The sequence below is a fragment of the Schistocerca piceifrons genome, chromosome 7, assembly GCF_021461385.2.
Source record: "Schistocerca piceifrons isolate TAMUIC-IGC-003096 chromosome 7, iqSchPice1.1, whole genome shotgun sequence".
Lineage (NCBI taxonomy): Eukaryota > Metazoa > Arthropoda > Insecta > Orthoptera > Acrididae > Schistocerca > Schistocerca piceifrons.
The window spans coordinates 561,126,512-561,151,093 of record NC_060144.1 but is presented as its reverse complement, the minus strand read 5'-3'; the positions used below and the strand labels follow the sequence as shown (position 1 = coordinate 561,151,093).

Sequence of the window (24,582 nt, the reverse complement as noted above, 5' to 3'; positions counted from 1 at the left end):
GAAAAGAGGTGAGGGAAGTGGTTGAGATTATTACAACTCTGCTTGGCAGACAGCGAAAAAAATTTCGGAACCATAATTAAGCAGTGCATATACTGCAGATATAAATACTATTAAAGGAGCAGAGTTATATTTGGTTCTCAAAATGGAGCAAAACACTAATTGTTACCAACTTTAGGAGCGCTTTGAAGCAATTAAGGCATCGTAAGTGGGAATCTCATTTCAACAGCTGCGTTATGATGTGTGGAATTAATAATGAGAGAAACAGTTGGCATAAGACGGTTAAATGGACGCTCAGGAATTTGGCCCAATGACTTAGTAGTGGACCTTGAAAGGCAGGAAAACGCTACTATACAACTTTCTTATTCCTACTTTCTCACAAATTTCAAGAAAAGAAGCATATCAGCAATGGGAACCGTAGTGGCAAAGACTTCAGCGGCAGGAAAGGGTTTTGCAGCGCGTAACATCATCAAAACGACGGTGCAGCCAAAGAATCTTCCGATGAAACCTGTTACACAACTTATTCGCATATTGTAGGAGTGAGGCATGTTTCCGTGCGCACCTTCACGGGATTGCGGTGATAAACTCTCACAGATGCAATGATCATGCAGACGACGACAGAGTTCGGATCCATGTTGAGATGTACTAAATAAGCTCTGTACCAAAATATAGCGAGGAAACCTCGCAAAAAATCAGATTCTCTTGCCAAAAAAACATTAAAACGTTAATGAGAGGGAAAATAATGAAATTGGCAGCGTAATATCGTATTACGTGTAAGAAGCGGACGTACATCTCTGACGTTTCAAATACTGACGTTTGTGAATTTATGCGTGTATTAAATAATTGTGTACTCGAATTTAACTGTCTTAAGTAAAAGGCTGTGTTGTTTCCAGCAAAGAGTCACTAAAATTAAGAAAAACTGCATAGATACACTTGTACTCTTTATCTGTTCAGTGAGATGCGGAGCGCAGACGGAGGTGTAACAGTGCAGGCCGCCCCGATGTGGCCACTATGGCTTATTTTGAAGCTGTCATAACGAAGTATCTCAGACAACTGCGTAAGTCTGATAGCAAGTCGAGAGCGTAACACCCGAAATGTTTTAGAATGGGGAGTAGGAGAAGGGTTGGAGGAAGCAGTAGGCACGTGGAAGAGGAAAGGTAATGGGCTTTCTGCGTGGAGTGTGATAACGAATCCTCTGGCCCGGACGCGAGGAATTTGTGGCTTACAGGACCACAGCTCGGGCGCGAGCACACGTCTGCGGTAAGTTGACGCTGGCGTCCCGATCCGATGGCGCCGGTGGGCTGGCGATGGCGCGCCGTCAGCTGCGCAGTCGTCCCAGTCCCAGTGGCAGAGGCGTGGGCGGCGGCGGCCGCGGCAGCGGGGGCGGCGGTGGCGCTCAGTTCCACCAGCGTCACTGCAGGCGCGGCCAGTACTGCGCCGCCACGTCCGCCTGCTGGCCCGGCCCGGGGACCGCGATGGGCACCGACACCCCGGGCGAGATGAGGCCTGCAGACACACACCGCAGACGCTGCTCGTCACAGGAGAACGACAAAGCACGGCTGTTATCAGATAAAGGGAGGGCTGCAAGTAGCAGTACAGGGTGACTCAAAAAGAAAGAAGAGGTTTAAGTACACTACTGGCCATTAAAACTGCTACACCAAGAACAAATGCAGATGATAAACGGGTATTCATTGGACAAATATATTATACTATAACTGACATGTCATTACATTTTCACGCAGTTTGGGTGCATAGATCCTGAGAAATCAGTACTCAGAACAACCACCTCTGGCCGTAATAACGGCCTCGATACGCCAGGGCATTGACAAAATGGTTCAAATGGCTCTGAGCACTATGGGACTTAACATCTGTGGTCATCAGTCCCCTAGAACTTAGAACTACTTAAACCTAACTAACCTAACGACATCATACCCATCCATGCCCGAGGCAGGATTCGAACCTGCGACCGTAGCAGTCGCGCGGCTCCGGACTGAGCGCCTAGAACCGCGAGACCACCGCGGCCGGCGGGCATTGACACAAACAGAGCTTGCATGGCGTATACAGGTACAGCTGCCCATGCAGCTTCAACACGGTACCACAGTTCACCAAGAGTAGTGACTGGCGTATTGTGACGAGCCAGTTGCTCGGCCACCGTTGACCAGACGTTTTCAATTGGTGAGAGATCTCGAGAATGTGCTGGCCAGGGCAGCAGTCGAACATTTTCTGTATCCAGAAAGGCCCGTACAGGACCTACAACATGCGGTCGTGCATTATCCTGCTGAAATGTAGGGTTTCGCAGGGATCGAATGAAGGGTAGAGCCACGGGTCGTTACACGTCTGAAATGTAACGCCCACTGTTCAAAGTGCCGTCAATGCGAACAAGAGGTGACCGAGACGTGTAACCAATGGCACCCCATACCGTCATGCCGGGTGATACGCCAGTATGACGATGACGAATACACGCTTCCAATGTGCGTTCACCCCGATGTCGCCAAACATGGATGCGACCATCATCATGCTGTAAACAGGACCTGGATTCATCCGAAAAAATGACGTTTTGCCATTCGTGCACCCAGGTTCGTCGTTGAGTACACCATCGCAGGCCCTCCTGTCTGTGATGCAGCGTCAAGGGTAACCGCAGCCGTGGTCTCCGAGATGATAGTCCATGCTGCTGCAAACGTCGTCGAACTGTTCGTGCAGATGGTTGTTGTCTTGCAAACACCCCCATCTGTTGACTCAGGGATCGAGACGTGGCTGCACGATCCGTTACAGCCATGTGGATAAGATGCCTGTCACCTCGACTGCTAGTGATACGAGGCCGCTGGGATCCAGAACCCACCGATTCCATATTCTGCTAACAGTAATTGGGTCTCGACCAACGCGAGCAGCAATGTCGCGATATGATAAACCGAAATCGCGATAGGTTACAATCCGACCTTTATCAAAGTCGGAAACGTGATGGTACGCATTTCTCCACTTTACACGAGCCATCACAACAGCATTTCACCAGGCAACGCCGGTCAGCTGCTGTTTCTGTATGAGAAATCGGTTGGAAACTTTCCTCGTGTCAGTACGTTGTAGGAGTCGCCACCGGCGCCAAACTTGTGTGAATGCTCTGAAAAGCTAATCATTTGCATATCACGGCATAATATTCTTCTGTCGGTTAAATTTCGCGTCTGTAGCAGGTCATCTTCGTGGTGTAGCAATTTTAATGGTCAGTAGTGTAGTTTATTACAGCCAAAACTATGTAAGACGGAAACACATTGCACATGTAACTGCATACAGGAAAGTTCAAAGTTTCGTGTTCGCATAGACACTATACCGTACTCTCAATATGAGCACCATGGCGCTGAAGTAGTGTCTATGTGCTAATAGTTTGAATGGAATGGGCATAGAAAGATGGGTCGACAGAGAAATGTGACAGAACGGAAGACTGGAGCTGTCGTGTTTGGGAGTGCCCATGATCACTCCTTGGATAAGGTTGTCTGATGTCTTGGTGTAACACATGAAGTGTCTACATGTCTACAAGGAATGGTTTACCACTACAGCTATGTAACATGGCCCAAGAGTTGTGATCATAAAGAGACTCTAGCCGAACGTATTGGAATTTAATGTCACGCCTTGTCTGTGGTAATCGACTTCAAAGCCGATTGTAACTACTGCTCTCAGTGATTCAAGATTATCTTGAAGCAGTTTTCCAGGGAATGTTGCGAGTCTGGTATTGTTCACAGCGCAACATAAAATTACGCTTCTTCCATTAGGCGAGGAACACAGGAATTAGACAGAAGCTCGCTGGAGGCGTGTAGTGTAGTCCTACGAGTCCCGATGTTACCTATCTGCCAATACAAGGCGTTTAAACCGAATTTTGTGGAGATTGTACTTCAGGCTGATGAAACTTATGTGATGTTTTTGGAGTGTTTTCCTTGCCAGGACTTGATCCCAGTTATTTACGCCAACGTGAACATGAAACAGGTTTTTTATTTTAACTTTATTGGTTACTAGAGTTACCCTCTCTGCTACATCAGCATAATGAGTAAGCTGTGGACACTCTTATCTTCCAAGATGACAACAGTCATGTAGACAGAGCTGTACGCATCGTTCATGATATGACGAACACTCGGGCACCTCGAGTGTCCGGATCTTAATCTTACACAAAATGTCTGAGACTATTTGGAACCGGGCGGTGTGGCCGAGCGGTTCTAGGCGCTTCAGTCTGGAACCGCGCGACCGCTACGGTCGCAGGTTCGAATCCTGCCTCGGGCATGGATGTGTGTGATGTCCTTAGGTTAGTTAGGTTTAAGTAGTTCTAAGCTCTAGGGGACTGATGACCTCAGATGTTAAGTCCCATGGTGCTCAGAGCAATTTGAACCATTTGAGCCACTATTTGGAACAGCGGGTGAAACGTAGCAGTCAACACCCCCCTCATTTCGTAGCTCTGCCGTATCTAATCATCAATGAGTGCATTCAGCTGGATTGACGTGCCCAAAGGAGCTTTTACACACTTTTCTTCACCATTATCAAGGGAAGATGCAATGTTAAACAGTATTAGCATGCTGTCTCGCGGAAATGACTAATTTTTGTCTTGTTTAGCGTTAAAAGGAAATATAACGTGGGCGATAAACGGGACAGACAATGAAAAAACAGAAGCTTTCATATGTGTCGTTACATAAGAATACTGGACATTAAATGGTTAGATAAGGTATCTGATGAAGTTTGTAGGATATACACTCCTGGAAATTGAAATAAGAACACCGTGAATTCATTGTCCCAGGAAGGGGAAACTTTATTGACACATTCCTGGGGTCAGATACATCACATGATCACACTGACAGAACCACAGGCACATAGACACAGGCAACAGAGCATGCACAATGTCGGCACTAGTACAGTGTATATCCACCTTTCGCAGCAATGCAGGCTGCTATTCTCCCATGGAGACGATCGTAGAGATGCTGGATGTAGTCCCGTGGAACGGCTTGCCATGCCATTTCCACCTGGCGCCTCAGTTGGACCAGCGTTCGTGCTGGACGTGCAGACCGCGTGAGAGGACGCTTCATCCAGTCCCAAACATGCTCAATGGGGGACAGATCCGGAGATCTTGCTGGCCAGGGTAGTTGACTTACACCTTCTAGAGCACGTTGGGTGGCACGGGATACATGCGGACGTGCATTGTCCTGTTGGAACAGCAAGTTCCCTTGCCGGTCTAGGAATGGTAGAACGATGGGTTCGATGACGGTTTGGATGTACCGTGCACTATTCAGTGTCCCCTCGACGATCACCAGTGGTGTACGGCCAGTGTAGGAGATCGCTCCCCACACCATGATGCCGGGTGTTGGCCCTGTGTGCCTCGGTCGTATGCAGTCCTGATTGTGGCGCTCACCTGCACGGCGCCAAACACGCATACGACCATCATTGGCACCAAGGCAGAAGCGACTCTCATCGCTGAAGACGACACGTCTCCATTCGTCCCTCCATTCACGCCTGCCGCGACACCACTGAAGGCGGGCTGCACGATGTTGGGGCGTGAGCGGAAGACGGCCTAACGGTGTGCGGGACCGTAGCCCAGCTTCATGGAGACGGTTGCGAATGGTCCTCGCCGATACCCCAGGAGCAACAGTGTCCCTAATTTGCTGGGAAGTGGCGGTGCGGTCCCCTACGGCACTGCGTAGATTCCTACGGTCTTGGCGTGCATCCGTGCGTCGCTGCGGTCCGGTCCCAGGTCGACGGGCACGTGCACCTTCCGCCGACCACTGGCGACAACATCGATGTACTGTGGAGACCTCACGCCCCACGTGTTGAGCAATTCGGCGGTACGTCCACCCGGCCTCCCGCATGCCCACTATACGCCCTCGCTCAAAGTCCGTCAACTGCACATACGGTTCACTTCCACGCTGTCGCGGCATGCTACCAGTGTTAAAGACTGCGATGGAGCTCCGTATGCCACGGCAAACTGGCTGACACTGACGGCGGCGGTGCACAAATGCTGCGCAGCTAGCGCCATTCGACGGCCAACACCGCGGTTCCTGGTGTGTCCGCTGTGCCGTGCGTGTGATCATTGCTTGTACAGCCCTCTCGCAGTGTCCGGAGCAAGTATGGTGGGTCTGACACACCGGTGTCAATGTGTTCTTTTTTCCATTTCCAGGAGTGTATCTTGAGACACTAAATTGGTAATGGAATGAAATAAGTGGGGGTGGGTAAAGAGCGTAGACGAAGATCAAAGCTTGACTACAGTAAACAGTTTCAAGGAATACAGGTTCGGTAGTTACGTATTGCTTTAGTGACTTGCACGGGATAGACTACCGTGAGACCTGCATAAGAGAGAGAAACACTGAAACGGTAGTCTGTTTCATTCCACACACAAATCAACAGGTTCGCCTTTATTGAATCGACAGCTTCGACAATTAGATTTCTCAGCTAGTTAAGTTGTAGCTGGCATAGATGGGGCAAAGGCTGTCTTTTATGTACCCCAACAGACAAAAATCGCAAGATGTTAGGTCCGGTGACCTGGGATCTTATTGTCCACCTCTTCCAGTCCAACGTTGTCAGGTGGTGATGTACGATAACGCCGCACCTCAAGGCGAAAGTGAAGCGGGGCGCCATCATGCACAAAAATGAAGTCATTGGAATCTTCGTGAAGTTGATGAAGCAATCAGTTTTGTAGCATGCCCAGGTACAGGGTGTTTCAAAAATGATCGGTATATTTGAAACGGCAATAAAAACTAAACGAGCAGCGATAGAAATACACCGTTTGTTGCAATATGCTTGGGACAACAGTACATTTTCAGGCAGACAAACTTTCGAAATTACAGTAGTTACAATTTTCAACAACAGATGGCGCTGCGGTCTGGGAAACTCTATAGTACGATATTTTCCACATATCCACCATGCGTAGCAATAATATGGCGTAGTCTCTGAATGAAATTACCCGAAACCTTTGACAACGTGTCTGGCGGAATGGCTTCACATGCAGATGAGATGTACTGCTTCAGCTGTTCAATTGTTTCTGGATTCTGGCGGTACACCTGGTCTTTCAAGTGTCCCCACAGAAAGAAGTCACAGGGGTTCATGTCTGGCGAATAGGGAGGCCAATCCACGCCGCCTCCTGTATGTTTCGGATAGCCCAAAGCAATCACACGATCATCGAAATATTCATTCAGGATATTAAAGACGTCGGCCGTGCGATGTGGCCGGGCACCATCTTGCATAAACCACGCGGTGTTCGCAGTGTCGTCTAAGGCAGTTTGTACCGCCACAAATTCACGAAGAATGTCCAGATAGCGTGATGCAGTAATCGTTTCGGATCTGAAAAATGGGCCAATGATTCCTTTGGAAGAAATGGCGGCCCAGACCAGTACTTTTTGAGGATGCAGGGACGATGGGACTGCAACATGGGGCTTTTCGGTTCCCCATATGCGCCAGTTCTGTTTATTGACGAAGCCGTCCAGATAAAAATAAGCTTCGTCAGTAAACCAAATGCTGCCCACATGCATATCGCCGTCATCAATCCTGTGCACTATATCGTTAGCGAATGTCTTTCGTGCAGCAATGGTAGCGGCGCTGAGGGGTTGCCGCGTTTGAATTTTGTATGGATAGAGGTGTAAACTCTGGCGCATGAGACGATACGTGGACGTTGGCGTCATTTGGACCGCAGCTGCAACACGGCGAACGGAAACCCGAGGCCGCTGTTGGATCACCTGCTGCACTAGCTGCGCGTTGCCCTCTGTGGTTGCCGTACGCGGTCGCCCTACCTTTCCAGCACGTTCATCCGTCACGTTCCCAGTCCGTTGAAATTTTTCAAACAGATCCTTTATTGTATCGCTTTTCGGTCCTTTGGTTACATTAAACCTCCGTTGAAAACTTCGTCTTGTTGCAACAACACTGTGTTCTAGGCGGTGGAATTCCAACACCAGAAAAATCCTCTGTTCTAAGGAATAAACCATGTTGTCTACAGCACACTTGCACGTTGTGAACAGCACACGCTTACAGCAGAAAGACGACGTACAGAATGGCGCACCCACAGACTGCGTTGTCTTCTATATCTTTCACATCACTTGCAGCACCATCTGTTGTTGAAAATTGTAACTACTGTAATTTCGAAAGTTTGTCCGCCTGAAAATGTACTGTTGTCCCAAGCATATTGCAACAAACGGTGTATTTCTATCGCTGCTCGTTTAGTTTTTATTGCCGTTTCAAATATACCGGTCATTTTTGAAACACCCTGTATGAGATTCCTGTCACAGTTTGCTGCGCAGAAAAGAAAGATCCATAAACTTTTTGAACAGAAACGGCACAAAAAGCAACCAGTTTCGGTTAGTCTATTCCACGATCCACGACGCCATGATTTTATGAGTCATAACTTCTTACATTATGTTGGTTTATTTTACCCGATAGATGAAACGTTGATTCATCCAAAAAGATGACTCTGAGCCGTGCTGGCCCCGCCTTATACGTTGGTTTAAACATTGACTGTTACTTTGCGTTTGGTTTCCCACGGTTTATTGCGGTTATGCCGTGGTTCTTCCTCTTTCTATGTGTGGCTGCATCGGTGTGTATCGATATTCGCACCTTGTACTATCTTTGGTCTGTTGCTTATAGTTTCCGGCTAGCCGGTGTGCGGCAGTCGGTCGGTTGGAGTGGAGCAGCCAGGAAATCTCCGCGCGGCGCAGTGGGCCGGGCCCACTGGCGGTCTCTACGTAGTGTCGGAGTGTGTGGGAGCTGGTCCGATTGCTACGAGCTTTGTGGGTCACCTACCCAGGGTATCAAAGTTGAGTGGTGATTCAGTTACCGAAGCCAGTCTGTTCACATTGTGCCGTTGGTTTTCGTGGTTGGCTGTTAGGGGTATTCCCGTGAGCAACAGCCAGTGTTCGAGTTGGCGAAGGTTTGGCCACCATCCCGTGGAGTTTAACTGTATTTTGGTTATTTGAAGTCCGAGTGCACCAGCGGAATTTTCTGCCTTGCGGCCGTTAGCGTTCCGGTTACCTGCCCTGGCCGCCGACGTAAAATTCAGGCAGCGTCTTTTCCTCATCGTGTTGTCGCTGTCCAACACGTGTGTGTAGTTTTGAAAGATTATGCATAGTTGGTTGTGGGCGGCTACGACTTTTACGTTTTGGCTTTGGAGTTCCTTGTGCACTGGTCGGGTGGAAAGCAAGTCGTCTTGTCGGTGGGTCCGTTGACTGTCTCTTGGTTGGATTGGCGGCGGATCGGATAGAGTTGGGCCGACTATCTGCCTCACCTAAGCGAGCGTTAATATTTCAAGTGCAGACCGGCCCCCGGAAACTTCTGAGCGCCGCTGGCTGTACTGCCTTTTCTTATTGGTGTTTGAGTGTGTATTTTAATGGCTCATAGCCGTTGGTTTGAATTTGTGTGCTTTTACTTGGGTTTTAAATAATGGGCCTTCAGCCGTTTTAAAATTGAAAGTTCCTTACTTGTCAAGTCTTGCATTGTTTGGGCCTTCAGCCTCATTTAAAATATTTTTTTGGATAAGGTTTTGGGCCTTCTGCCTTTTGAAAATTAATTGTAGTTGTGTTTTTCAATCATGGGCCTTCAGTCGTTTTAAAAATTAAAGACGTTGTGCCCTTAAGCTATAAGATTTTGTGACATATTCAGTCGATAGTTAAGCTCGGAAAATTGCCCTGTAATGTTTAGGCAACTAAATAAAGTTATGTGTTCGAATGTAACTGACAGCCGCTGATTTTTGGCCCCTTTCCACAATTCGTACTACCTGCTCTGTCCTGCGGATTTAATCAGGCGTTTCAGAGTCGACCGGAAAAGATGTGGTCTGCCAGATCCTGGAGAAATAAAATGCAAAAACGATAGCGTTCAGGAAGCCACCCAATAACTCTGTCAATCTGGGCTAAGCCAAATAACTGCTCGCATGAGGGACAGACGTGGACCATCGCGTTATTCACTGGCTCAACTTGCGTAGCTCTTTCTCTCGAATAAATCAGCCAATTTGTCTGAAATTGTAAACATTTGTTTGTCTGTACATGTACATCACATCTGCCAATTTCCGTTCCATTTGGATAATTCCTTCGCGGCGCGTCGTTTTCTGTGTCTTAGAGTATAGTTTGCACTAATCTGTTTCCGCACAGTATATTTGAGGGACTGTATTCTTTATGTTAAGCTTTCTGTCAGCTCTTGGTCTAAAATGTGCAGTTTACACATCTTGAATACAATATAACAAACTAAACTCCGTCCGAACAGGCCATGAAGGCCAAACGGTACCGACCGACCGCCGTATCATCCTCAGCGCACAGGTGTCACTGGATTAGAATACGGAGAGCATGTGGTCAGCACACCGCTCTACCGGTCGTATGTCAGTTTATGAGACCGGAGACGTTACTTCTCATTCGAGTAGCTTCCCAGTTTGCCTCACAAGGGCTGAGTGCACCCCACTTGTCGACAGCGCTCGCAGACCGGATGGTCACCCATCCAAGTGTTAGCCCAGCTCAATAGCACTTAACCTCGGTGATCTGGCGGGAAGCGATGTTGCCCCTGAGGCAATATCGTTGGCATCTTAAATACAATACGAATGGAAAATCAGATCGCCCTTGTAGAAACACCTGGACTCCTGGTGGTGGGGATACGTGTGCAAGATTTCGTTGCCTGTGGAAACGGTGCCTAATGCAGACAACCGCAAGCGTGATGCGCGCTACATAGGTGGGCCGGTACTGACCGGTGTAGTCGTAGCACGGCGGCGCCTTGGAGGCGGAGTGCGCTCCCACGCCCACGCCGACGCCGACCGTCATGGACATGCTGGTGGCGGGCGGCGGCGGCGACTCTCCGTACTGGCCGTGGCCGTTGAGCGCGGCGGCGGCGGCGGCTGCGGCGGCGGCGCAGGCGGCGGCGGCGGCGGGCGACGCCTGGTAGCCGCCCCCGGGGGCGGGCGCCGGCGCCGGCGGCTGCGCCGGGCTGCAGGCGGGCGGCCGAGCCCCGTAGCCCAGCGACAGCGCCTCGTAGCCGTGGCCGGCGGGCGCGGGGGCGGGCGCGGGGGCGGGCCCGCGCGCCTGCAGCACGCACGCGGGGGCGGGCGCGCCACCCTGCGGGGGCGGAGGGCCCTGCGGCGGCGGCGACATGCCGAACGTCGGCATGGCCGCCATGGGGCTGCAACAGCCGCAGCTACTGTCCAAGTCCCTGCTAAACGCCACGTGCGGCTGCCCTGTGCTGAGAACCACCCCGTACTCCAGGAGAACGTGTCCGACACTCACTACCTACATATCACATTATTTTATACATACAAAAGAAGCAGCACATTTCAATTAAGTTCCTTAGAAAAAAGTAGAAATACATTCCAGCAAAGAAAAAGGTTCGTGGCATTTACCATTTTGCCGACTCTGTATTAGATTCCAGAATGAATCTTTCACTCGGCTGCTTAGTGAAAGATTCATTTTGACTGCAGTGCCTTAAGCCGTCGGCACACGGACCGTGCATGCGAACGTTGAGCGTGCCGAGTTTCTGATGTCATAGCGGGGAATAGCACGTTCGGGAGTCTTTCCGAATGTGAAGAGCAAAATCTGGCATGTCAGATATTCCGAGCGTGCGTCTGGGCGTTGACCAATCAGATGGAACAACGCCACCTACGTCACACGCACGCCGGCTCCCTTCAGTACAGAGTTGTGAGGCGCCATATTGGCATTCATTTCAAGCCTATACGTATATATGCCGTTTCTGAGCACCAGCAAGTTGAGAATCACTGGAAAACGCGTTGTTAACTGTGTGATCCGTTCCAGTAAAATAATGAGAAACATCATATTCGTGGCAAAAGAATTATTGTAACTTGTGTATTATGAGAGTAGGCTATTTGATGGCAGCGACACACTGAACATCCACCCAAAAAGCATTGTTCTTGGTACAATTTGTTATAGTTAAATTTCAATTAGTAACATATCTTTAATTAAGGTTTTCAGCATGGGGTAGGATAATGTGGTTAGAGGCAAGGGGTGTGTTGTTGGTGTAGCGTAATGAGTAGCCGGCACGGTAGCTCAGCTGAGTTAATGGATCAACAACGAACTGAAACGGGTGTCTTTCGACGTCCGCCCAGAGCAAATACAACGAACGAAAACGAACAGAATGAGATTAAAAAAAAAAAAAGTTGCGTCACTATCTTGTGTTGAGCTGTATGGTAGAGCAGTGGTTCGCGTCGTGACACTTCCAAATTTTTTCCTCTAACATTCGCGTTTTTATTAGGTTCTGATACTTTATTATTAGTTTAATATAAGTGTATACTATAATATTTGATGTTATGTAAATATAAGTTCACCTTTTTTTGAGGGGCGACTTTGTTCGATTGGATTAATCTACAGGACAGCTTGCGCTACTTGTATAAAGATATTTTGCTCCTTTTTCTTTTACGCTTCGTAATTCACATGTTGCAAAGATTCTGCTAGTGGGTAGGAACAGTGATCAAGTAAGACTGACGTTGGGGTTTTACTAAAATGTGGGAATGATGAAATAATGTTTGTCTTATGCGGAGAAGTATTCCAAATTTTTACCGCACTGTTTGTAATGGAACTTTTATAAGCCTGCTTGCTTATTGATTGGACATGGTACTTTCATTTTTGTGGACGATGGAGGAAATGTGCGTTTTAATAGAGCTAACGTGGGAATTTTACGCGCGCCCGTCGAGTAAACAGTGTGATTTACGAACTAGAAACATCCCTCAACTGCCGCTGGAGTGCGTTGCGATCGCGTATACCACGTTGGGGCCCACGTACCGTATGCACAAGTCGCATCGTTCCTGAGCGTTCAGCAGCACGCTGAACTCGGCACGCTTTACGTTAACGTTCGACAGCACGGTCCGTGTGCCGACGGCTTCAGGCTGTGGCCAATAGATTCCTCCGCAAAATCGTTTCTTCCACGAGTGCTAGTGCGTCAAGGTATGCGACACACCTTGCGTGAATTTTCGAAAGTAGGAAAGAGATATCTGTGCAATTGAAGCTTGATGATGGCTGCTCGTAAATCTTGTAGGATATCTTAATCAGTGAATGGATTTCCCGGGAAAGACAAGATTCTGGGTTAGAGTAACTGTCTAATATACAGTTTTAATCTCTTCAAAAGTTTTATGTATTAAGATGTTTATGTGACAAATGTTAACTTCCGTTCTTTTTCATAAAATGTCTAAGGTATTCAGACGCGGATATTCGCAACATTATTTTGGAATAAATTTAAGTTCACGTTTTGCAAGTCGCAATGCCCAATTAATCCACTGCAGAGAGCCATTTTAGATTTCTGAGATATCTTGTCACTGTGGGCGAATGACTGGTCGGGTTCTTAAGGTTTAGAAACTGTATCCGTTCATATTATAGTTGTGTATAAATTACCATCCACCTTATATTCAAAACGCAGAAGTAGTTCTCTTTGCTGATGATGCATCTACGGAGATAGATCATTAACTGAACCTGAAATAAGCAAGTAGGAACAATAGAAATAGACAATCAGACAAACGGATGAAGATTTACAATAACTATAATAAGGAATGGATGGGCTACTTAGCACGTAATTTTGGAGGGAGGTAAAAAAAAGGAAGTCATGGAAACGCATGGTATCTACGTTTTTTGTTTTTCTTCTTTATTTTGTTTCAGGCGGTGCCCATTTCACCGGATTCAGTTGTGCGCACTTTCTGACTTACACCTTTTTAGAACAGTTCGGGACGGGAACTTTACAGATGGTGATACATTAACGGTTGTTTGTTGTACTTTATCGTCAGTGCAGTTTTAAAGACGACGTTTATAACTTCAACTTGAATGCATTTTACAGCTCAAATAGACGGATTTTGTGTGCTAAACTGAGCTGACGGTTACATTGTTATTTAACATATACATAACCATTCGAAATGCAAGCTGCAGTTCTGCTCATCTTTGCTTTGTTTCAAAACGATTTTTGAAGGGAAATACAAGGCATGCCGTAAAGATTGCTTAATTTACTACATTATGAATCATTTTAATGTCAGACAGTACGATGTATGTGTTTACTGAAAAACCGATGAGAGTAGAACATACGTTCAGATGATAATTACCCTTCAGGTTCGAAGATAAGTGTTTATCGTGTCGTCGACAGCGAGATCATCAGAGATTGAGCGTAAGCTTGGATTCAGAATGTGTGAGGAGGAAATCATCAGTTTCGTCTAAAATCATCCATTCTGGCGTCTGCATTTAGAGATGTAGGGAAACTGTGGAAAACGTAAAAGTGCATCACCAGAAAGAGATTTGAGGCGCTATCCTTTCGAATGAGAATCTGGTGTCTTGCCACGATGCCACTAGGGTCGGTGCTTCAGAATCATCAGTACTGTCAGTTCTTGACGTACGCCGTTCACTCCTTAAACGACCTGTACAAATATGTAATTAATGAAGAAAGCAAAAATTTAGGATCATACCTGGCTATGAAGACTGGGGATAGACGGAACACTTGGATGGAAGTGACTGATTGAACTCGGGGAGGTATAAAGAGCAGAAGTCTAAGATACCATGAACCTACCGGTTGAAACATTGTACCAATTTAGGGTAACAACTATTAGAAATACAGTATACCCTAGGAGAACAGAAGTAAAACGTGAAAAATAGGGGAAAATAGAAAAACAGAAAGAAGTATATTCTGAAACGTATTGCCACAGAAAAATGTTAGAAACTGAGTGAATGGATAAAGAGGGAAATAAGGGAATAACACTTAGGATAAGGGAAGACACAAATCTGTGAAAATGTAGGAGACAGGATGCGACCTTGTGACACGGGACGGAAAGTAAGGACGGAGTTTCAAACGTCCTGTGGGCAGTGATGTCACCAACGACGAAGCGGAAACTCTGACTGTACAGAGGATGTAAAGGAACTGCGAACGGCCTTACTGAGGTGGCGGGGGCGGGGGGCATAAAGTAACGTTGCTTGCAAAACTCAGGAAACGCAAATGAGGACTGCTGGACGGAGATATGAACCTCTCTATTTTGGAATAGGAGTGTGGTACCTTAATCACTGAGCTACAACCCTTAGTGTGTTGGAAGATATCGAGAAGTACCTGAGATCGGGAAATTAGTAGAAGACATACTGAATCTATATAAATTGCACTCACGCACACTGAGCAGACATAGAATGTGATGAGCAAAGCAACAGTCCGAAAATGAAACCTTTTCTGGAAAAAAAAACAGTTCCTTGATACAGCAACAAAACTGGAAAACAATATTTCAACTTCTTTCGCGTCATTTGTCCGGAAAAAGCATAACAGCTCACTGTTACTCTCGTCATTACCTCGTATGTAACCAAGTAAATAATGAGATAACAATAATCAGCTTTAAGGTACAGGGGAGAGATTCGAGTACACCATTTACGTATCACTTAATGTCTCTTCTGAACGTAATTCCACTACTTAACAACGGTTAGAGTTGGCCATTGTTACCTCAGTAGGTACTTGGCAACAAACGTAATCATCATAGGCCTGGCAGTACTTTAGTATCACTTTTTTATTCATTTCTTGCGGAAAGCAGAACGCACTGATTTAAATATTTGTTACTCTAGCATGGGAGTCTGGAGCGGCTTTCTATTTGAAGTTCACTACTGAGAATGCGTTATACGTCCCAGAAGGCACAGCTCTCTTATTGAATGTGTTTTTATCCACAATATTTCAAAGACTGGATTAGCTGTGAGCGGGAGTGTGAGATATTATCTTGGTCTGGACCTGTAAATATCTCAGAAAATACCACAACATTGCTAAAAACAGTAACATCTTCCCTGATTGACGTGTGCGGCCGGACAAGCACAAGATGATCAGTCGGGAGCTGGTGGAAGAGAAAGACCCGGAAGTGCATCATTAACCACTCACGCCTTCATAACTTGAGAGATAGACCCGGGACTGATTTTCGTTTCACCTACAATCGCCTCAATTGTGAAACGCCGAACATTAACAGGTCGCTGGTTCGAGACGACTTGGCGCTTGGAGGGGTCCGAGTTCTGATGAGCGAGATGCTGATTCTCCACTACGACCACGGTCCTCCGACATACCGTCACGGAAAATTCGTGAGAGTATACAGCAGCACGGCTCACTAGGTGGGGGTTAGTGTTTATATAGGAAGCGTACCTCTAAACCCGATTCAAGTCATAGCACAATTTGTTGTGGTATTCAGTCGACTACTGGAGTTTCTAAATTAATCGTTGGGTTGTATTGAATTAGTGATTTCATGTGCAGCTAGGATACTGTAGCCATCCCTCCACTTGCCTGTCTTTTTAGTTGTCATCAGCAATTAACTTTGTTTTTTGTAGAATGTTGAGGCAAATACTTTACAATTGGTGAATATTATACATTGAAGCGCCAAGTAAACTGGTATAGGCATGCTTATTCAAATACAGAGATATGTAAACAGGCAGAATACGGCGCTGCGGTCGGCAACGCCTATATAAGACAACAGGAGTCTGGCGCAGTTGTTAGATCAGTTACTGCTGCTACAGTGGCTGGTTATCAAGATTTAAGTGAGTTTGAACTTGGTGTTATAGTCGGCGCACGAGGTATGAGACACAGTATCTCCGAGGTAGCGATGAAGTAAGGATTTTCCCGTACGACCATTTCACGAGTGTACCGTGAAGATCAGGAATCTTGTAAAACATCGAATCTTCGAAATTGCTGTGGCCGAAAAAGATTGTGCAAGAACGGGACCAACGACGACTGAAGAGAATCGTTCAAAGTGACAGAAGTGCAACCCTTCCGCAAATTGCTGCAGATTTCAATGCTGCGCCATCAGCAAGTGTCGGCGTGCGAACCATTCAACGAAACATCATCGATATGGGCTTTCGGAACTGAAGGCCCACTCGTGTACCCTTGATGGCTGCACGACACGAAGCTTTACGCCTCGCCCGGGGCCGTCAACACCAACACTGGACTGTTGATGACAGGAAACGTGTTGCCTGATCGCAGGAGTCTCATTTAAAATTGTATCGAGTGGATGGACGTACAGGTATGGAGACAACTTCAGGAATCCATGGACCCTGCATGTCAGCAGGGGACTGTTCAAGCTGGTGGAGACTTTGTAACGGTATGTGGTGTGTGCAGTTGCAGTGATATGGGACCCCTGATACGGCTAGATACGACTCTGACAGGTGACGCATACGTAAGCATGCTGTTTGATCACCTGCATCCATTCATGTGCATTGTGCATTCTGACGGAGTTGGGCGATTCCAGCAGGACAAAACGACACCCCACGCGTCCAGAATTGCTACAGAGTGGTTCCGCTGGCCTCCAAACTGCCCAGACATGAACATTATTAAGCATATTTGGGATGTCTTTCAACGTGCTGTTCAGAAGAGATCTGCAACCCGTCGTACTCTTACGGATTTATGGACAGCCCTGCAGGATTCGTGGTGTCAGTTCCCTCCAACACCACTTCAGACATGTTGTGTACATAGTTCTGCGTAGTCAGCGCGTACACAACTTTCCCACTAGAGCGCGACCCACTAAGCACAACAGGACAGGCGCAGCGCTCGTCCATCTCCGCACTACGAGATGGCGCTGCCATAGAGAGGGACCAAATTCTGCTTCCGCCGATCCGCGTATTAATATGTAACGCAGCCAATGAGTTTGCTAACGTAGAACCTTTTCTCCACACGGATCACATTCGCGCAGTGATACATGAATGCGCGAGGTATTATAACGAGTGTACAGACCTCCGATTAGTCAGTCTGCACCAGTATGTACCAGTCTACATTTGTCTGTACCTGTCTATAGTCAAGTTTCAGTCTGCACCTAATAAGATTATCTTATTCCTGTACATAGCCATGAAGATAAATGTATAGACACTTTGTCAAGTATCAGAGATATGTGAGAATAAGATTAACGTACCAAGACCAAAGGAACGTCAGATTGTCAATCGTAAATAGCATCCAGAACCAAGTTAAGTAATTTTTATGCTTGTTATTATTTGTAATAAATGGGTATGAAAATTAATCAAGTTCTGTTTAAAGTTGTTTACCGTCAATCTGCTACTCTAAGCGTGCAAGTGGCATTTCTATCGTCTGACCTAACGGCAGAAGATAAACACGCCACGATAAAGCAACGAGACATATTGCTGACACTCGCCTACTTCGTTAGAGCGACAAGTCAAATAATCTGATGGTGTGTGTACTGAAGGTCTTACAGTACGCGCACCACAAGACACAAGTCAGGTCCATGCTACGTCGTGTTGCGGCACTTGTGTGCGCTCGCGGGGACCCTACACGATATTAGGCACGTGTACCAGTTTCTTTGGCTCTTCAGTGTAAACCACCGGTTTTGTTTCATTCAAATTTTTATTTGAATGAACACACAGTTCTCTTCAATCTACTGATTTATTTTACTGATTGAATGAATAGATATAGTTGGGTTATTGCAATTTCCCACCTTTTTATTTTATGATAGGGCATTTCAAGACAGCGATTCCGTTGAATTATTTACGGTTAACGTGGGGTCTTAAGGGGAGTGTGAAGGAGTCTGGGTAGATACATTACTCTGATGGGTTTCGCAGTCTCACGCACCACGGTATATTGCATGTTCAGAGAGGAACAAAATTATACTGAGAGGCCGTAGTAACTACGGAACAAGTTTGACGGGCACATGGCAGTGTGTTAGCGGGGTGTGAGTGCAGCGCGCAGTACCTGTAGGAGTCGGCGGGCAGGCTGGAGGCGGGGTAGGCGGCCGCCGTGGGGAAGGCGGCGCCGGCCAGCAGGCGCGTCGTGGGCGACGCCGACGCCGACGCCGACGCCACGGCCACCGGCTCCGCAGAGCGCCGCTGGCTGCGCAGCTTCTCCTCGCGCCGCCACTTGGCCCGCCGGTTCGAGAACCACACCTGCTCGACAACACGCACCGCGCTACAGATCCCCTACTCTCCTGTCCAGTGCCGTACTCGAGCAGTAGTAATTTTATACCTCCGTTGATAAGTTTTCAATAATATTTGAAATCTAAAGGTACTACACATCAAGAACTAAAATCATAATTGGGAAATCTGGCTGCCTCTGAGCACTATGGGAGTTAACTTCTGAGGTCATCAGTCCCCTAGAACTTAGAACTACTTAAACCTAACTAACCTAAGGACATGACACACATCCGTGCCCGAGGATTCGAACCTGCGACCGGACCGGTCGGGCGGTTCCAGACTGTAGCGCCTAGAACCGCTCGGCCACTTCGGCCGGCAGAGTGGGGAATCTAAGACACTCTATTTCCAACATATCCATAACGAGTAAATACACTGACGAAAATAAAATTCGCAACACAAAAAAGTAGTGTAATGAAATTTCGGGAATGCATTTGTCTAGCTAGTTCATCACTAGGTAGGGGGGTCGGGAGTCAAACTCAGCGAAAAATTTCGGCGCGAGGCCAAGAGTAATTAGAAGCCTGGTTGGATTCCACGCATCGAGTGCACATGACACGAAACTAGCAGCACCTGAAAAAGAAAGTTAGGTCGGTCGTCAAAATATAGAGCGTAAAATGGAAACAACAACTCGGAAGAACACCCGGAAGTGCATCATTAACCACTCACGCCTTATAACTTGAAAGATTGACCCGGGACTGATTTTCAAATGGCTCTGAGCACTATGCGACTTAACTTCTGCGGTCATCAGTTGCCTAGAACTTAGAACTAATTAAACCTAACTAACCTAAGGACATCACACACATCCATGCCCGAGGCAGGATTCGAACCTGCGACCGTAGCGGTCACGCGGTTCCAGACTGAAGCGCCTTTAACCGCACGGCCACACCGGCCGGCGACTGATTTTCGTTTTACCTACAATCGCCTCGATTGTGAAACGTCGAATATTGAGTAAGAAGGCCAGTTCGTTCTTCGTCATTCGGTCTTGCCTGAGCACACTGAAAGTGCCTCCGACACCTATGCATTGTGTAGCGATTCGAATAAGCGAATAAAAACAATAGATTTGTGGGCTGTTGGAAACAACTGACTCTTGTGGCTGTCCTTTTACGTATCGGTTGAGTTATTAATTCATTCAGTTGTTGCTGGTTTCTCTGTCTTAAGCTTATTGCAGAGGTTGTACGATAAATTTGTACAGGAAGGAACAGTATTGGAAGCGAAGCGACCTCGGCCTAAGCCTCTTTGTTCGCCGGAGAATATTGAAGCGGTACGAGTTGCTGTACAGAGAAGTCCCAGGAAATCGTGTAGAAAGGCAGCAGTGCAACTGGGAGTATCCAGACACTCCATTCAATGCATTCTTAAAAGTGACCTCCATATGTACCCATACAAGATGACCTGTGCACAGAAGCTCACTGATGAACACAAGCAGCAGAGACTACTGTTTGCTCAGTGGGCGGAGGATAGGGAAGAAACTATCAACAACGTTTGGTTTTCAGACGAGGCGCATTTTCATTTAGACGGTGCGGTTAACAAACAAAATTACGCTTTTAGTCCACTGAAAACCCACAAGTGCTTCATGAACGACAACATTATGCTCCGAGGATTACAGCGTGGGCAGCAATTTCCAGTCAGGGACTTATTGGACCCTTTTTCTTTGAAGAAACTGTGAACAGCGAGCGTTATTTCAGCATGCTTCGCAATAACTTCATTCGACAGCTTCTTGCTACTGCCTTGCCCTTGAACACGCAGTGGTTCATGCAAGATGGAGCAAGGCCACATACTGCAAACACTGTGTTGGAGTTTTTACACGAGCATTTCGACATGTGGATCATTTCACTCAGATTTCCAGGTCGCGTCAATGACGGACAAAATTGGCCCCCAAATAGTCCAGACCTCAATCCATGTGACTTTTTTCTTTGGGGGTACCTAAAGGAAAAAAAATTTCCCGAAACGTCCACGTGATTTAATGGAGCTCAGAAGACTTATTCTTCAAGCTTGCAGTGAATTTACGGAAGACATGTGCCGTAGGGTAATCACTAATTTCAGTGTTCGTTTGAAGGTAGTTAGGAAACGAAATGGTGGACATATTGAGCATGTGCTGAGTTAGAACAAATCTCCATGGACGGCTCTTCATTGTAGTATACCTTCCTTTCAGACTGTATTGACAATAAAGTTTATATTCAAAAACAAAATGGTAACACATTTTATGCGCCACCCGTAGATGAGCGTTATCATGGAATGCTGGCAGCATAAGGGCTCAAATTGTCAGACTGACGTACAAATTTGCAGCCAAGGTGCGTGCGATAATCACAAAAGTGCTACTACTGTCGTACGAAATCGCACCCCAGACAAGTTTAGCACGTAGACAGGTGGCTGCAGGCTCTCAACTGACCTCCCCCTAACCAACACACGGTCATCACCGGCACCGACGGAGAACCATCTTTCGTCAAGAAACGCAGCAGATCTCCACCCTGGCCTCCAATGAGCTCTCACCTGACACCACTGAAGTCGCAAACGGCGGTGCTTTGGGGCAATGGAATTCACGCTACACGGCTGTCCTTGAAGTAACCAGTCTGTAACAGCTCGTTGTGTCACTGTCGTGCCATCTGCTACTCGAATTGCTGCTGCAGATGCATTATGATGCGCCAGAGCCGTACGCCGAACGCGATGCTCTTCCTTCTCGGTAGTGTCACGTGCGCGTCTGTTAGCCGTCTTCTTGTGGCTGTACGGGCCCATGACAGCACTGCTGCCAGTAGTCAGCTACAGAGGCAATATTCCTACCAAGTATATCTGCAATATCGAAAAAGGAACATCCAGCTTCGAAATCACAGAAAAGCTAAATCTGCATGGGAGCACAGGAACTTGAACCGTTCTCGCGATGGAAATCAAGAGTCTTACAGCTGCACCACCTCTCTCGGTTGGAAAGTTTCAGCATTTTGTTATCTCATAGCCATCTGTAAGGGTTAATGTCAAGTATGCCGTAGAAGATGCAGAGGGACTAATTTTGTGTTGTCATTGAACATGTTTATTGGTACGGTTCGATAACGGCGCGGTTAAAATTACAGGTAAGTAGGTCCGTGCCAAGTCTCCGCTGAGATCTAAGGGTAGTTCTTTCTGGATTGAAGATAGTAAACGTGATTGCAAAAGGATGAAAGTTAAATTAGCGATCTGGTCACATAATAGAGGTCATGGCGTGGGAATGAATTTTAGAGAGAAAGCTCGTGATGTTACTATTAAATAGGAAAAACTTCCCTAATGCTCTGTATCCTATTTAATATTTGCGTCACGTTCTGTCAAGCACCGACAGAAAATTCAATCAAATTAATGATATTGTCACGTAGAAGAAGGTGTAATTAGATGAATGACGAACACTAACTTCACCTAACGAAGGTTTATTCAGCACTTGCACATACAAGAGCGCGGAGCTAACTGCCTCCGGCCAGAACACATACAGTATACAGGGTCTTACAAAAAGGTACGGCCAAACTTTCAGGAAACATTCCTCACACACAAAGAAAGAAAATAGTTATGTGGACATGTGTCCGGAAACGCTTACTTTCCATGTTAGAGCTCATTTTATTACTTCTCTTCAAATCACATTAATCATGGAATGGAAACACACAGCAACAGAACGTACCAGCGTGACTTCAAACACTTTGTTACAGGAAATGTTCAAAATGTCATCCGTTAGCGAGGATACATGCATCGACCCTCCGTCGCATGGAATCCCTGATGCGCTGATCCAGCCCTGGAGAATGGCGTATTGTATCACAGCCGTCCACAATACGAGCACGAAGAGTCTCTACATTTGGTACCGGGGTTAAGTAGACAAGAGCTTTGTAATGCCCCATAAATGAAAGTCAGGAGGGTTGAGGTCAGGAGAGCGTGGAGGCCATGGAATTGGTCCGCCTCTACCAATCCATCGGTCACCGAATCTGTTGTTGAGAAGCATACGAACACTTCGACTGAAATGTGCAGGAGCTCCATCGTGCGTGAACCACATGTTGTGTCGTACTTGTAAAAGGACATGTTCTAGCAGCACAGGTAGAGTATCCCGTATGAAATCATGATAACGTGCTCCATTGAGCGAAACTAAAATGAGCTCTAACACGGAAATTAAGCGTTTCCGGACACATGTCCACATAACATCTTTTCTTTATTTGTGTGTGAGGAATGTTTCTTGACATTTGTGGATACTTCTAGAAGGTACTCGAACCGAGTATAGAAATTAAAACTGTACAGTCCAGGTGAGTTTTGAACTCACGACACTCCATGCAACAGTTTAGTATCATAACCACTACACCACGGTACTACACAGCTTCTGCTGCGACAGTACAGTAATGGTAGATCACAGAACTGAAGTTGGCTTGTAACAGATCCTTTACAGACCTCAAATGAAACAGAATACTACATCTTGCATTAGAAGCTGGACAACAAAGAATTGTTCTCTACTGTTGCTGACTTTTGACCAAAATAAGATGCAACAGGACATGTCAAGGCTGAATCTGATAATGTTATGCGCAGTTCACTGGAAGTTTCGCGAAATTTGGTGACCGACGATGTGAGTTTCAATATTTGACCAGATGAAACGGTGTTTGATAAACGACCGTGGTTCATCTCGCGAAAGTGATCTTTCTCTAGGAGAGCATAGTATCGATCATAGTGGGGAAAAATTTGCGTTGGTTCTTCATAAATTTTACTCTCTCATTTAAAATCAGCGGATTTGTTCCCATGCCCTAACTTCGATATACTGTTCAGTTGTGGGATGAAGGCAACTGGAGTTTCGCTGCGTCATACACGACATAACCGCACGTAAATAAAATAATGTACATAAAATTCAGTAGTGCTTTTTACCAGATTCAGCAGTCTACCTTGGTAGGACGATATCACTTGGGTTTTTGAATATTGAGAGGTAGTGTACGGTTGAGTGTGGGTGTGCAGTGTCCTCTGGAGCTGAGACCGTGCACACGCGGCTAGGGTGGACTCACCTGTATCCTCGCTTCCGGTAGCCCGATCTTGGCGGCCAGTCGCTCTCTCGCAAACACATCCGGGTAGTGCGTGCGCTCGAACTCTGCAACAAGCACAGTGGTCTCTGTATAAGCAGGACACGTGTTCTGTCCACATAAAAAAAAGACACGTGATGCATCCGACCAATAGGAAGAAAGTGAGGCGGAGGTCAAAAATTAGCCAGTAGTTTCAGTAAAGGAACCAATAATATTTTACAAGTGATACGGATTACGCCACTGCCGACTATACTCGTCAGATAATTTTCGGCAATAACACTGTATCATTTGAGATAGTTCAAAGTTATGCAGACTCGAAAGCAAAATATAATTAGTCTTGCCCAAGTAATAATGTAGTGGTTTCTTATTTCCAAATACAATTTCTATAGTTTCAAGTGAAAGTTTTGTCAGGAAGAATAATCTGTCGTCAGTAAAGCAGGTGCCAGATGTCAGCTCATTGGTAGGATGCTCGGAAAATGCAGACTGTCTACAAAAGATTCAAGTGGCTCTGAGCACTATGGGACTTAACATCTGAGGTCATCAGTCTCCTAGAACTTAGAACTACTTAAACCTAACTAACCTAAGGACGTCACACACATCCATACCCGAGTCAGGCCGTAAACTATGCTTAAAAATTTCAGGTCATAAGCAAATACAAACTCCAAGTTAGTTTCACGAAAACTATTTCTTTCTTCTTTGGGTATCATTATTTGAGAAAATATGGAATAGAAATGCTTCTTGTTTTTAGAGAGCAAATAATGTCCACAGAA

General features: G+C 46.5%; 1 protein-coding gene across 1 annotated transcript in view; it reads right to left on the bottom strand.

Annotated features, from left to right (window-relative positions):
• Positions 1-1,408: 1,408 nt before the first annotated feature.
• Positions 1,409-24,582, bottom strand: part of LOC124709079 (paired box protein Pax-6-like) — a 115,321-nt gene continuing 92,147 nt past the window's right edge. Inside the window, exons 3-7 of the mRNA XM_047240726.1 lie at positions 23,798-23,880; positions 18,645-18,791; positions 11,013-11,207; positions 10,673-10,898; positions 1,409-1,503 (exon numbers count right to left, since the gene is read on the bottom strand). Of these exons, the coding sequence (XP_047096682.1) occupies positions 1,409-1,503; positions 10,673-10,898; positions 11,013-11,207; positions 18,645-18,791; positions 23,798-23,880 (746 nt within the window). The remainder of the gene's footprint in view (positions 1,504-10,672; positions 10,899-11,012; positions 11,208-18,644; positions 18,792-23,797; positions 23,881-24,582) is intronic.